At 43.2% G+C, this 15,061-nt stretch overlaps 1 protein-coding gene across 7 annotated transcripts in view; it reads left to right on the forward strand.

Moving 5' to 3' along the window:
* The window catches only part of CYFIP1 (cytoplasmic FMR1 interacting protein 1), a 73,538-nt gene that overhangs the window by 52,817 nt on the left and 5,660 nt on the right, over positions 1 to 15,061 (forward strand). For all 7 annotated transcript variants that reach the window (XM_013180689.3, XM_048051194.2, XM_048051193.2 and 4 more), the window contains 7 exons: positions 35 to 178; positions 1,811 to 1,901; positions 9,516 to 9,646; positions 10,896 to 10,968; positions 12,150 to 12,244; positions 13,460 to 13,698; positions 14,563 to 14,710. In XM_013180689.3, coding sequence (XP_013036143.1) covers positions 35 to 178; positions 1,811 to 1,901; positions 9,516 to 9,646; positions 10,896 to 10,968; positions 12,150 to 12,244; positions 13,460 to 13,698; positions 14,563 to 14,710 — 921 coding nt within the window. The remainder of the gene's footprint in view (positions 1 to 34; positions 179 to 1,810; positions 1,902 to 9,515; positions 9,647 to 10,895; positions 10,969 to 12,149; positions 12,245 to 13,459; positions 13,699 to 14,562; positions 14,711 to 15,061) is intronic.

Raw genomic sequence — 15,061 nt, forward strand, 5'->3', positions numbered from 1 at the left:
ATTTTCATTAATCGATTTATTTTTCTCATTTTAGGCACTGAATCTGGCGTATTCCAGTATCTACAGCAACTACAGGAATTTTGTTGGCCCCCCTCACTTTAAAGTCATCTGTAGGCTTCTCGGGTATCAGGGGATTGCTGTGGTGATGGAGGAGTTGCTGAAAGTCGTCAAGAGCTTGGTATGCCACTTGTCTTTCAGTATTATTATTCCAAATGGCTTCTGATAGGAAATATCTTAACAAAAGCAAAATGAAAGTAAGATTCCTAAGGAAAGTAAGATCTCGAGTAAAACTAAAGTGTTAAATTCACTGAAGTTCAGTATAAACTCTATTTGAGAGTACCCAATGCCTTGTGAAAGCAATAGAAGATGTGTTAATCTGAGCAGTGTTTTAAAAACCCTGGATTCGGGTTTGGGGATAATTTAATTTGCAGAGACTCACGCTGGTAGGACCAGGGTAAACTCTGGAAAAGTATAAATGTTTCAAATGAGTTGATTTACTTTCTCAGAATATCTGGAGCTGGAATGTGCTTTCTGCCTTCCCTAACTTCAGGGCTTTCATTAATAACAGCATTGACAGATGACGCTTAATAGCAAGGAAGGTTTAATCTCCACGCTTGATCTAGCAGAGGATAGCATCAAGCCTATTTAGAAGAGCGCTCAGACCAGATGTTGAAGAAGTTATCCACACAGCCCTTGTATCTAGTATTGGAAATGGCCTTATCTGTAACTAAAAGGAGACTGAGGGGCTCTTTGGTCACGGTACTGTTAATGTCTGCATACAGCTGTAACACATTGCATTTAACTTTAAGCTACAGAAATGGTCTTTTGTTCCCTGCCCCTGTTGCCTATAAGGAGCACGCTGCCAAAACAATCCAGCTGTAACAGGTGGAAAGCTGTAATATTCATAATCTCCTTTCACATACTTGACATGTTTGGTAGCTTGTCTGTTGCAATCCCCACAATGTTCTACATTTGTTTTTGAAATTCTAGAAAGGATGGAGCCTGCTTGAAGGGATGCCGTGGTATATTGTCAGGGAAAGATGGGCTTTGAGCAACCTGCTGTAGTGGGAGGTGTCCCTGCCCGTGGCAGGGGGGTTGGAATTAGATGGTCTTTAAGGTCCCTTCCAACACAAAGCACTCTATGATTCTATAAAAACAGACATAGTTTTCATGCTCTGGGGTTGAGTATTGGTTTGTTGTTTTGGGAGGGATGATGATTATTATTATTTGCAAATCATCTCCGTTCATTAAAGGTAGCGTGGAATGATTAGGCATTTATAAGGGAGGCTGAAAAGACTGAGGGGAGGTACCCTGCTGATGCTTGATGCAAATGTTCAGATATAGGGAGATGTATGTGTGTGTATATATATGTCTGGAATGTATAGATGTATTTATGTGTATGCCTGGAATGGCCAATTTAAGCTGTTACAGGCATACCTCATATTAAGGATTGAAAACATTCAGATGAACTTTTATTTCTTTTTTTCACCAAAAATCAAAAGGTTGGTCAGACAATAGAGACAGACTGTAAGAAAAGATGATGATTTCCCGTACTTCTTTTTTTTCCTTCCTGGCTTTAGCTGCTCTGCCACTTTTCCCATGGCAAAAAGCAGCTAATGCCATACGAAGGAACTGTATTACTGTGCAACTGTATTCATTGGGAGAAGTTGCTTTTTTGAAGATGACAACTGGCAGAGTTAAATGCATAATTTTTAGACCTTGTGCAATCCATATGCTTTTTGAACACAGTTGTTGTAAAGTTTCTCAGTTAATAACACTGACATAATAACGAGCACTTGTTTATTCTTAGTTACAAGGGACAATTCTTCAGTATGTCAAGACCCTAATGGAAGTGATGCCTAAGATCTGCAGGTTGCCAAGACATGAGTATGGTTCTCCAGGTTAGTTGATGTTTGATGTTACCATAGTAGCCTTAATGAGATTATACTAATTACTGTCTTCTGGATCATGCCTATCTCTATGTCCCTCCCCCTCTTCTTTGTCCCAGTAATTAGCACTTTTTTCCATAGCAAGAGCCATTAAAGGCTGGGCTTTCAGAAAGTGCTTAATAAAGGACTGTATGGTGTTTTAAAACTTACGTCCTTAGGGCAAATAAAAGGGTGGCAATTTGTTGATAGATAGACAGCCTTCTGATATAATTGAACTTGAGCTGGGATGTTCAGAGTAGTTTCTAATTCTAGGCTTTCTCATAAGCACATTGAGCTTTTCCTTTGCAAGTTAGCCTCTTGCAGCAGTTCTGTTCAAATGATTTAGGTAACACTGTCTCTCTGGAAAAGCTTTCATTCCCTCTTGCCTTTACTTTTCTGAAATGTAAGATAAAAGGAATGATGCTACTGAGAGGCAGACTGGTCCTGCCAGAGTAGTCATGTCAGGATGTGCGGGGAGCATCTTAGCCACTTAACAGGAGGCATGACAGTTGCAGAAGAAATGCCTTTGAAAGTTGCTTGCCACTATGGGGAAATAATTGGCTAATTAGTTTTTATCACATTGTTCACTGAAATTTTGAAACTGCTTCCCCCCTTCAAAATATTCCTCCTCCACAATGCCTAATTAACACAAATTAATCTTTCCATGTGCCACCCACCTCCTGAGTATATCTATTTTTCCAGAGTTGCTTAAGTTTATTAAATGCCACTCCAAGTGGAATGGGGTTGTTTTTTCTGCTTCCCACAGCTTGCTTGACACTCCTTGCCAATGTTAAATGAAATCGAGGACTTACTAAGTGTTTTCCTTCCTGTTTTTCTCCCTGGAGCGTAGAAATGGATGAATCATGGTAGTTAGAAGTATAAAAATAATCTAGCTAAGGTTTTTAGCCACTCATTAAGGCCTGACCACAAAAGCAGCATGTATTCTCACTGTGAGAGCATGGTGATTATGCATCACCAGGGTCTGAGGCGCTACAGGCGAGGTTAGGAAGCTTGTATTCTCTTGCTGGAGATCCTCACCTGTAAGAGTATTTGGTGGGAGATGCCCTGGGACATAAGCAAAAACTTTCTTCTAAGAATAAAAGGCAACCCGTCTTACAAGAAAGGAAAAACTTGACTTGTGTAATGGTAGCCTTCACACGGCTGATCTACACTTGCTACAGGACCTAAACCCTTTTAAATCCTTCATAACTTCCTTGTTTTGTATAGATCATGAACAATTTTGACCTTGTATTTGGAAAAACATCCCATATGTTCAGATGCCTGCTGTACCGAGAGGTCAGAGTAATTCTTCAGGTTACAGTATAAGATAGTAGCAACTAGAATTGGAATGGGTCTAGCAAAACCACTTGATTTCTGTGCTCCTTCAGCACCCCTGTGGCTGGCACACAGGCAGGTTTTGTCTTGGCACGTGTATTTTTCCTGTACTGAAACATTTCAGGCAAAGAACACTTAATAACTTCCCAGAGAGTCTCTTCCAAGAAGTGGCAGAGCCAACCTTTGTAGCGCTGTCACGTCTTCTCTCTGTACTCTTTTGAAGACACTAAACAGAAAATATGTGTGGAAGCTCAGGGCATTTTCATCTGACTGTAGCATCACTGAAGAATTGTGTTGCTGTCTCTGGAGCCTTTCCATCACGGAGCTGACTGCCCTCAGAGCAGATCCGACTGATAAGAGAAATCATTGTCTGTGATGGGAACGTGCTGTAAATTTTAGCCTTGGTCTGGCGTGCAGAGAGGAGCTGCCATAGTATACAAGGGGGAGGCTCAACCCATGCTTGATTTGAATCCCTGTCATCTCCTTTCTGTGTTAAATTCTCTGCAGCTGTCTGTGCCACGCCTTGTTTACTTGGTTTGCACTGAGAATACAAGCAAGTACACGCCAGCTGTCGTCTCTTCCTTCCTCTGCCTCCCAAAGCCTCCTGCATAAGTAGCGTTCAGTGGTTGTAGTAGTAAGTCTGCGTGTTCTGGAGCATGTTTGTATGCTGCTGCTTTTCTTTGCTGGCAAACCATCTAATCACTTCGTTATAATTGCCACTACCTACACATAAAGGCCAAAATGATGATTCTCATCTATAGATGAAGTTTGTAGATTCGTGTCTGTCTCAACGTAACATGCATTTATCAATTTAGAATTAATCCCCTGAGTCCATTCTCCACATGCAAAGCAATTTAAGTGTGCTCAGTAGTGCCCTGGCTGTTTCATGTGCCTTGAACCTTGATTGCGAGAGCTTTGTTTGGACTCCGCTGATTGCATCCTGTGAGCTCTGCGTACTCAGCCCTCTAGACCCGTGGATTTCTGAACAGAGATTTATTCTCGCTAAAAGGAGCGGAGCGCAGACAGTGGCATTAGTTGTTCAGGACTGCTGCTCGCCAATGGGTTTGTTTCCATAGAAACAATCTTAAAGCAGAGGGGAACTTGCTTCTCTTGTAGCCGTAAAAATATTTGTCTAAAAATACATAAAGCATAAGGATTTTTTAAAGGGACCTTTTAAAGTCTCTAAGCTTAGAGGAATATTGACTTATAAAAGTTTAAACTTGAGCTTTGATCTCGGAAATAACCTTTCCTGGTATTTTTCTCGTATTTGAATATAGCCTTCCTGCTTTTCATAAACAAGTATTTCATCTCCTGCCACTCTGAAATGTCTTTAGACATGGTGAGGAAAGGAGTTTGTCAGCTCCGCTGTGAGACGAGGCTTAGATTTGTGTCACTGCCACACCACCCCTACAGGGGAAAGCTTTGAAAGAAAATCCATGAGCTCAGCAAGGTATGAACTAGCCAAGAAGGTAGCCTAAGTGCAGGCTTTTTTCCTAAGTACAGCATTTCCATGTTTCTTATTTAAAAAAATAATACATAAAATAAAAGTTAATTTCTTGGTGGAACGCCATGGCTTGAATCCTCTTGGGGAAGAACAGGAAGGAAATATATTCATAGGTTTTTCTGGAACCCGTCCATTGCAGAAAGATTTGGAAAAGAATTTGGGGACAAGGGGAGATAAAAAGCAGGAAAAGACAGGAGGAGTGTTAAGAGACTTGCAGAAAAACAAAGGTCAGGCCACTTTCTGAGCTCTAATATCAGCTTACTCAGCAAAGCCAAACTTTCTCAAACTTCCCATGCCATGTTCGCTTCCGTCTGCTTTTGAATTTGCAACTTGCCATCCAGTTGCAAAAAGAAAGCCGAGGAATGCCATTGAAATCATTTAAAAAGCAGTGGTGTTGGAGGTGCCCTTCAAATGTCTACACTCAGTGGAAACAGAGGTAATCCCAGTTCACTGTCAAAAAAACTGCACAAGTTTAAATGGTGTTTTCATAAAATGAAGACCTAGATGATCTTGAAGGAGCAGTGAGCAATGCAGTGGGCATGAAGACCAACAGGATATTTATTTCTAGCAAAATAAATGGTGCACAGGCTGTGTGATATATGTGTATCCGCTTAAGTATGATGAACATTTCTGTTGAAAGCAATGGCGTGACTGCTGATATGCAAAGTTAATGATGTCTCTTGTGTGCCAAAGAAATAATCACAGACAGCATTTGAAGACGTGTAGGAAAGTGAACATAAAGTAAAGGTCATTGTAGCACCCAGTTTCTTGGGAACAGTTTTGCTGCTGCAGATTAGCAGATTTCATTTCAAGTCAGCGCTCTGCAGAAAACGAACCACAATGCGGCTAGACCAAAGATTGTTTTCAAGATCAAGTCTGTTGTTAGCTCACACTTGAGGTCTACGATTAGCAGCCAGTTTTCACCCAGTCTTTCAGGTACCAGCATTGGTGCAAGCTCTGGAACGTGTTTGGTTTGAGTCTCTAGGTGTGAACTGAGCTTGTTTCATAGAAAGGAAAAGATGGCTGAAGTGAAGAAATCCAACCAGCTTTGCAGTGCATGTGTTGATTTGGTCTGACTTCCTAAATTAATTAGTTTACGGGGCTGCACAGCTGAAACTTTACATCTGCTATTTGAGTGCTGTCGAGATGAGGTTTTGGAATCAGCGATGGAGCCTAATCCTTTACTAATCTTCTGTACTTTACCAGACCCCTTTTACATCAGCAGCCTTGCTTCTGTTGAGATCTGTGTAAATCAGGAATTGGGATTATATGACTAATTATCATTACACCTAACGTCATTCCATCTGCGGGAATAGAGGAGTTTAATTAAAATTGATTCCTTGGAAAGAAGGAGCAAATTGATTCAAAAATGCAAATGCAATGTGTCGGTAACTAATTCAGTAACTTAGAAATCGCACCAACAAAATAGGAGAAGGAGGAAGGTTGTGTGCAGTTGAATGAAATTTTCCAAAGACACTTGTTCTATTTCCAGGGCTTCATGGTGTGTATGTAGTCTCTCACAAAAATACACACTGCTGTGTGCAGTCCAAGTAGATGTAACCAGGAGTGCCGCTGCTCAAATATTAATGAGAACCAGATAATGTGTTTCTGCCACAGGACTCCACCGAGGAGCAGATGATGCTTTCAGCATTGTTTCTGTTCCATCAAAAATTGCTGTGTAGCTCTGTAAACTTTTATCTGTCTGGCCTGTAAATCGAGCACTTCATCTAAGGGGACGTAGCTGATACCGGCACTTGGAACAACTGCATACGGGATACAGGGCGTTGGGTTTCCAAAATACCCACACAATTTGTTCATGAATGCACTGTGTGGGTGTGTGCATTCATGTACCTGCACATGGTGACTGGGGCTTTCAGTGAAGAAACAGAGATCTTTGTTAAGGACTTTGAGAGGAACTCAGTAACTTGCAGTGCCTGTAAAAGACAGTACGTAATTTTCATGGTAGGAACCTCCAGGCTCTCTGACTTCTGCTGTCCTGCTGCTTTGGGTGGACTTCCAGCCTTGCTTTGGTTTCAGTTGCACCTTCAGCATGGATTTGGGTAGCAGCATTCCTTGTTGCTGTTCTCTGTGCTGTTCTTGGTTTCCCTGTGTGCCATCCTGCTCCTTTATATCTGCTGTAGGCGACATCGGTTATTCTCGGGATTTCACTTCGGAGCTGTCCATGCAACATTAGTAACATTTTCTTGCCATCTTTCCAGACATTGATCTCATTTCTGAAACTCCCCAGGAAATCCAGGGGCTGGCAGGGGATTGACGAGTGTCTGAAAATCCCACTCTTTTCCACCCCCTTTCATGACCACTGGCTGTTTCTGTTCTGCAGCAGCAGAATCATCCTTGCCTCTCTCCTCAGCTTCCATTTCTCACCAAACTGCTCCCCACTCATCAGACAGGCTAAAGGGGAAAAACACCCCAACGTCTGTCCATGTAGCCAATATCCTACTTGGTGACTATGTGGAGAAGTCTGCGGTTACTCGCTATGTTTTGGGGAGTCTTCCAGCCCTTTTGGCAGTTCACCATCCATTTCTGCGTACATGCCATGGGTATTACGAGCAGAATTGTTGGTAGATATTCTAGACTGGTTTCCTCTATGACACAGACTTAAATTCAGGCTAACACAATGGGCTTTCCCTCCCAGAAGAGCATCCAGTCCTGTGGTATGAGGGAATTATTTGACTTGACTTTTAGCTGTTGATCCTTAGAAGCCCTTTCCTTGACAGAGAAAGCCACAGAAACACTAAGTCATGTAACTGAGACACGCTATAGGCTTGTCATAGATTAATTCCTTCAGTGTGCCTTGATGTTTTTCTCTAGTGTCAAAAAGGTTTTGTGAACATTTTTGCTGTATCAATCTTTTGTTTTTAGCCTGAGGGGGTAGTTGATGTGTGCTGGTCTGACTTGTTTGCATTTAGGTATATTTCAGTGTGTTTTCCTTTGAATAAATCGAGCTCCATTCATTACGACTGACCAACCTCCATCAGCTTTTCAATTGTTTTTCTATTTAGTTGCTAACCTACTGGGGTTGGGTCTGACTGCAGATTTTCTGTTGACAAACAGATCTTTCAGATGTAACAAAGCTGGTTCTGGATCCCCTTACCATGCACTCTTCCTGATGTTTCGTTACTAAATTTAATGACATGAGGCTTTCTAGAGAAGTGTGTGGGTTAGTCGTACTGTTCCTTCCTCCACTGTAAATTCTCAAGTTCCTCTGCTTGAATCTGAGGGATTTCCTTGGCAGAGATACTCTCCAGCATGTATTTTATGTTTGTGTGCTCCCCCCGAGCTGTTGCCTTGTTGGGTAAATACAGAAGGCGCATCTCCTGTGCAGGAGGTGTTTGTCAGCCACATCCAAGGAGTGCATGGGGAGGTGTTGGGGGCTATCGGGTCTCTTTCCTTGCCTCCCCTCAACTTCTTTGTGTGATTGTGTATAGATTTAACTACAGGAATTGTTAATTGAGTGTAATGGAAGCTGCTCTAGATAGCATACAACTTGAAAGCTTTGCATGATATATTTTCTTTGTTTACCAGTCCTGAGGTTTTTGGTTTCATTTTAAAAAGGGCCAGGCTTATGCACACAGATGGAAAAATGCTGATGAAAATAAGTTACAAAGAGCCTGAACGCTGCCTGTCCTACCGCAGTTCTCTGCTCTTTCTCACCTGCCCTGCGCATGGCTTTAACCAGATGCCTCTGACCAGTAGATGACACTGCAGGAGCCACCTGAACCTGGGGCTCCCAGGGTTTGTCTGCAAACCAAGGGACCGTGCAACCTTTCCTTGGGGCGGGGAAGCGGCTAGAGGTCCACCAGTGCATCGAGCTTCACCTTTGTTCGGGAGAGGTTTGGCAGAAAAGATGTTCATATAAATGACGTGGCTTTGAAAATTGTAATTCTGATTGTTTTTGTTAACAGCTTTTGGCAACACTGACAGAAACAAGGTTCTGACTGTGCTTGTCAGCAGGAGCTGACACATCCTTGCCAGCAGATCTTGACTTGTGATTTCTGTATTTAATTGTTTGGTGAGGATACAGCTCGCTGCAGTGCTGTCGGGGCCCTAGCCTGACACCACTCGCCTTCCCTTCATCTTCAGCGCTCTGCTCCGTGCTGGTTCTGTAATCCTTGAAAACAACAGCTGTGAATTGAGCGTGTCGGGTGGTGCAGCAGGTTGGGGGACAGAAATAGAACCGAGAATAAGAGGCTGGAACAGGACTAATAGCAGACAAGAGCCCTATTCTGTCTTCCTGCTTCTGGAAATCGTTTTCTTACCTCCTACGCTAGCTGCTTTTTCCAGCAGAGAGAACCTAGGTGCTCCATTGTGCATGACTTAGCCAGCTGCAAAGGTTGGCACACCACTGCCTTACAACGTAATAACCTCTGATCGGCATTTATTTAAATACTGCTCCTTTCAGTTTCCTCTAGGCAGCACATCTGTAAATAAAAAAAATATTGTGAAGATACATGGAGAAAAAACTATAAACCTGCACCCTCGCTTTGTTGTGCTCTGATACAGTACACTTGTGCACATTCAGAGAAAGCCTTGAATAGGCGAATAGGTGAGAAAATCAGTGTGCTTTTGTGGTGGGAAGAAAAAATAGTTCTGATTCATATGACTCTTACCCACATGACCAGAGTCTTTTGTCTGCTTTCACAATAGGAGCACCTGGGTGATGATGACACAATTTCTTTCTGTCTTCTGAGGTGTTTTTTTTTTTTTTGCTTCTCTTTTGATTCCAGGTATCTTGGAGTTTTTCCACCATCAGCTGAAGGACATCGTTGAATATGCAGAGCTGAAGACCGTCTGCTTTCAGAATTTGCGGGAAGTGGGAAACGCTGTCCTGTTTTGCCTGCTCATTGAGCAGAGTCTGGTAGGTGCCTGCTGTGCTGGTTTACAACCCATCCGTGTCTCAGAATGCACCCTGACATTTCCGTTACTAGTGTCACAAAAAACAAGGGTGAAATTTGCAAGTTTTTCCCTTTCTTTACCTTGTGTCTTTGAGGTGGGGAGAGACTCCCCACCTGTGTGTACGTGTAAGCACATACTGCTGCTGAGGCTGGGCTGCCCATCAAGCAGAGATCTCTGCCGACTGCCAACCAGCTAAATTAATTCACTCAGCGAGCTGGCTGGGGGCCAGCTGTTGCTCAAAAAATAAATCCTCGTGTAAGAGCCCTTCTCTAGGGTGTTTTACAGCTGCTAACGTTAGCTGAGATGATGGAGACACGCTGTTCCTCCGGAGTCCTCTTCCCAGCGTTAGAGGGTGCCTCCCTAGTGGTAGGGAGTTAGGGGAGGGCCGGGTGTCGAGGAATGAAACCATACTCAGAAATGGGGTAACTGTCATGATGAGGAGAAACTGGGTTCCTGGAGTGGGCTTCAGGCTAGCAGGGCACGTGGTGAAAAACCAGGTGGGTGAAGGGAGAAGGCGATGGTGAACTGCTGCCTGGGAGGTTTTGTTTCGGGTGTAATGCAGTGACACCGGTCTGCTCCAAGAAGGGAGGAAGAAGTAGCAAAGTAACATGTCATCTTCTGGCCCTCTGCACTTTCTCTGCATGTACAGAAGCCAAGAACCAGGAGACGATCTGTTTTCCTTCCCTACCTTCCTTTCCTTTCCTAATCTTTAAGGATTAAGGATATAAAATAGCTCCTGAGAGGTGCTGTCGTGTCTCAGCCTGCCTTGCTGGGAGATGCGCCTGACATGATAATGGATTGTGGGAACAGTGCTGGTAAAAATAACCAGGCCGTGAGTCATCCTTCACAGTTCTGTTTGTCTGCACAGGATCCGTCTGCCACTTTCACACCGAAATTGCTCATCCTGAATTAGTCTTTTTAATAAATATCCTGTCCTTTAACAACTGCCAGCTCGGGGTGGGAGGAGAGCTGCTGGAGTTTATTTGTCAATCCGAGGTAACCTGGTGAAATCCAGTTGTCCTTGGATCTACTTCTGTGGAGAGAGTGCCCAGCAGGCAGCTACACGCGCTGCTCTGACAGCAGAGGCTGGCTGCCCTCTGCTGTTTGTTTCTTCTTCAGCATCAGTGTGTTTTTGGAAGCCCGGATTTCTGATCTGGCGTGGCTTGAGGATTCGTTGTTCCTAAGTGCCTCTTGTTTCCTTTTTGTTCTAGTCCCTAGAGGAAGTGTGTGACCTGCTGCACGCAGCACCGTTCCAAAACATCCTGCCCAGAGTTCACGTCAAAGGTACAGGCTAAATGGAAATAACTTCCTCGGGCAATGCTTTCCACTTTGCTTGCTTGCTGCTACATTTTTGGTAACCGTTTCCAGTCATCCTTTACACTGCTGTTAATTTTGTGACCTGAGCTAACTGATTCAAGCCCAAAAAATCTGTGCTCCTTAGCCAGGCTCAGTGCAAACTACAAGAGGAAGTTGAAGAATACCCTGACAAATAAGTGGGGTATTCAGGGCTGTATTAACAGTTCATTTCACCTTAATTTGGATATGGTGAGAGGCTTTTCAGAAATTCTTGTTTAGCTGATATGATTGTCAGTTAAATGGGGTAGGGTTGATCACACAAGGTACACAAAACCCACGAGCAGATGAATTACATGCAAGTGGTCCCTGTAGACTTTTTGTGTGCTTTTTTACTAAATTGGCATGCCGTGAATGCAGGATTGGTTCCTTCAGTATCTGCTTTTCTTATCCTTCATCATTAGGAAGTGAGCTTTTTTCCCCTCCCTCTTCTGCTTCTTCCTGTGCTGCTCCTCTGTCCCCTCTCCTCTCCATTTCTCACTGCCAGAGCAGCTGACTTGTTCTGCTTGGAGAAATCCCATCAGCTAAAAATCTTTGAGAATATTTTCAGCCTCTCTGTAGCTATTTGCGTTTCTGTACATAAAGCTAACCATTTGTTAGACCACTGTAAATAGTCTTTTCCCACTTGCCAGAGAACACTTCCTACTTGGCAGTGATGAGTGGGTGCCAGCTGCTTTTTTAAGCCTTACTATACATAAATTCCACCCTCGTTATAACCCACCTTCCAGAGGCAGGCATTTCGCCTATGATAAGGGCAATTTAGTTGGCTTAGTATAAGTGGGAGTCAAATATGTTAGTAGCAGCAGCATAATACAGCTTTATATTCTGTCTTGAATCTAGTAATTAATTAAATGTATTCCACTATAAATCCTTGGTTTCTTTTTTGTTTGAACATACCAAACAAAATTTAAAAAATATATATATTTTTAAAAGCACACTGAAGATTAACCAACTATTCAGAACTGAAATTACCTACAAAAAGAGAAACTTTTCCAGCTTTTTACTGCACTGAATAAAGATTGTGTAAAAATAAAGATTGTGTAACAATAAAGATGGTCAGACATCAATTAAATCAGATGAATCAGTGCTCTTCTTTTTCTTTTTTCTTTCAGAGGGTGAAAGGCTTGACGCTAAAATGAAGAGACTAGAATCAAAATATGCTCCACTACACTTAGTCCCTCTCATTGAAAGACTGGGAACACCACAGGTAATCTCTCATTTGTGTCAGAGGCAATTCAAGAAGCTTCTGGGCACTAACAAGCCTGGTCTTTCACACAGTGCTGATAGCTGTGTCAGAAATTCAACCTGCAGGTCCAGCTTGTTCACATAACAAGAATTGTATTAGGCTCATGGTTTGGTAAAGCTGTTAAAGCTCACAAGTTTAAAATATTTGAGACTGGCGGAGGGGACAGGTTTGGAGGAAAATTGCAATTTTTATGTATGTTTCTACGTGACACCCTCTTGGTTTAAGGGCCAGCCTGTGAGTTCCTAGTGCGAATTCTACCAAATGCAATCAGTTTTCTTGCGTGTGTTTGTCATTTTCCTAAAACAAGTTATTCCCCTCCCAGTCAGTAGACTAGAAAAGTCACTGAAAATGAGTTGTCATTTGCGTTTTCCTGTAAACTTAATGACCAAGGAGGACTTTCTCCGCTGCCTTTGCAGCTTCAGCACTATTTTCCTGTCAGTGTGAGGGGTACGTTAATTCCCTGCAAACTGTAGCAGTTTATGAGACACGAACAGTAGAAATGAAGAGCAGGGTGCTCTGAAGCAAAGCCTTCGGGCTGCTTTTATCGCGATGCATAGCGGTAGGTACTGCCACGCTGCAGAGGAGAGCTGGCAATGCGGTGGTGCCAGCTGGGACAAGCACTAACTGGTACTGCCGATTACTGGCTTTCTGCGAGTCTCTTTCTGCTGTCTTTGAAGATTTCCTAATGGCAGCAGGGTCAGGAGATGAAGCAGAGTACAGTCAGAGCTACTGCCCATACTTTCTTTTTGGCTTCAGGCTCCATACAGGCAAAAACCTCTTAAGTTCTTGGTGCAGAATTAGCATTACTGCAGTTAGCACTACTTAGTATGGCAACGGCCTACTTGAAAAGGTAGTTTATGGCCTATTTGAAAAGGTGTTTACAATTTTCTGAGCGTTTTTTCCACTGAACTGAACTCTGACTTCACTTAAAGTTGGGAGAAATGTCTAGAACAAACCAAGTGAAACTGAACTATGTTTGACTTTTTTTTGAGCTCCTACCGCGTATTTTCCGATCAGTGTGCTTCAAAGTAGAGCGCAGTATGGCAACTGGAGCATTTCGGTAAACCGTGCCGTGCTGTTAGCTCAGAGGGTACTTTTTTAGTTGACCTTGAATATGTCTGTAAACAGAAAGCTTTGTATAACCAGGATTTTGCGCTTTGTTTCTCTCCGTCTTAGCAAATAGCAATCGCGAGGGAAGGGGACTTGCTGACCAAAGAACGCCTGTGCTGCGGCCTGTCCATGTTTGAGGTTATCCTGACACGGATCCGATCCTTCCTGGACGACCCCATCTGGCGTGGGCCCCTGCCCAGCAACGGGGTGATGCACGTGGACGAGTGCGTGGAATTCCACCGCCTGTGGAGCGCGATGCAGTTCGTCTACTGCATCCCCGTGGGAACGCACGAGTTCACTGTGGAGTACGTGTCGGCAGCTGCCAGCGGCACACCTGCGCCCAACAGCCCCTCCTTTGTTCTCCCTGCAGCGGGAGGGGACACGGGCATTACAACAGGGGGGCTTGTTCGGGTGCCTGCGGTAGCTTAGTGCAGAACCAAGGGAAAGCGCTGCGCTCGCTGGGCGGGGCTCTTCGTGCATGCACACAGATATTCCTGTATCTTTACAGAAAATAACCCTCTGTTTTGACAGCGTCTGATGAATGATCCCACGCCAGACAGGCCCTAGCACACGTCTTTCAGCAGTTCTCATATCACTGCAGAAGCTGAACGTAAATAAAATAGCTGGACACATGCACACATTCCTAGCGAGTATTTTCTCATCTGAATCAAGAGCAAGGATGAGCACTTGAAAGTTAACAGGATTGAATTCTTGGTTTTGCTAATTTTGGTTTGTCCTTATCTTGAAAAACTGCTGCTGTCAAGTGCTTTTGACTGACCAGTTATGGAGGCAGCAATGTAAGACATTTGCCTCCTTTCGTGTCTGCAGTCCAAAGGAGAATAGTGGTGTTGAATTCCCCCTTTGTTTTCTTTGAAAATGAAATGTAATGCTGCTGGAGCCTAAGGGGGAGTACATGTACATTGTAGAAAAGTGGTAGGGGAGCTCCTGTTTTCTTTTGTTTTAAGCACCCATTTACATCTCCTGCAGTATCTGAAAAGAGACCCTGATTTACTAGAGCTTTTACAGTATTTTTTTAATTACTGTCTAACATATTCTAGAGTGATAGATAGGAATCAGACATTATACTAAAATACCTAAACTTTTCCTGTAGATATGTTGCTGAAAACCTTAAGTGACGCGTGACTTTAACGTCGTGTTTTCTGTTTCAGGCAGTGCTTTGGAGATGGCTTGCACTGGGCTGGCTGTATGATCATTGTGCTTTTGGGACAGCAGCGTCGCTTCGATGTGTTGGATTTCTGCTACCACCTGTTGAAAGTCCAAAAGCACGATGGCAAAGACGAAGTTATAAAGAATGTGGTACGTTGAAAACATCTGGTCTTTAGTCTCTATAACAGCAACAAAAATAATCAGAGGCAGTTGTGTTCAGGTGCAGCTTAGATGTAACAATAGCTTTTGAGAATGAAACGTTGAAAACGAGGGCACTGAGGTTTTTAGGAACAAAAGCTGGGACTAATACTGGAGTTTGAAAACTGGTCAACCAGAACTCAAATTTCCTGGCTATATGGGGTTTTCTTAACACTGCTCATCTCATACGCGTGCATGAAGATTATGACCAGGCTGTTGTAAATTGCCTTTTTTTTGTACAAAAAGCAGCACTGTCCAGAAAACTAGAATTTTTCACTGGGTTAGCAGTAGAATGGAAACTTT

Source organism: Anser cygnoides, chromosome 1 (genome assembly GCF_040182565.1).
Source record: "Anser cygnoides isolate HZ-2024a breed goose chromosome 1, Taihu_goose_T2T_genome, whole genome shotgun sequence".
Taxonomy (NCBI): domain Eukaryota; kingdom Metazoa; phylum Chordata; class Aves; order Anseriformes; family Anatidae; genus Anser; species Anser cygnoides.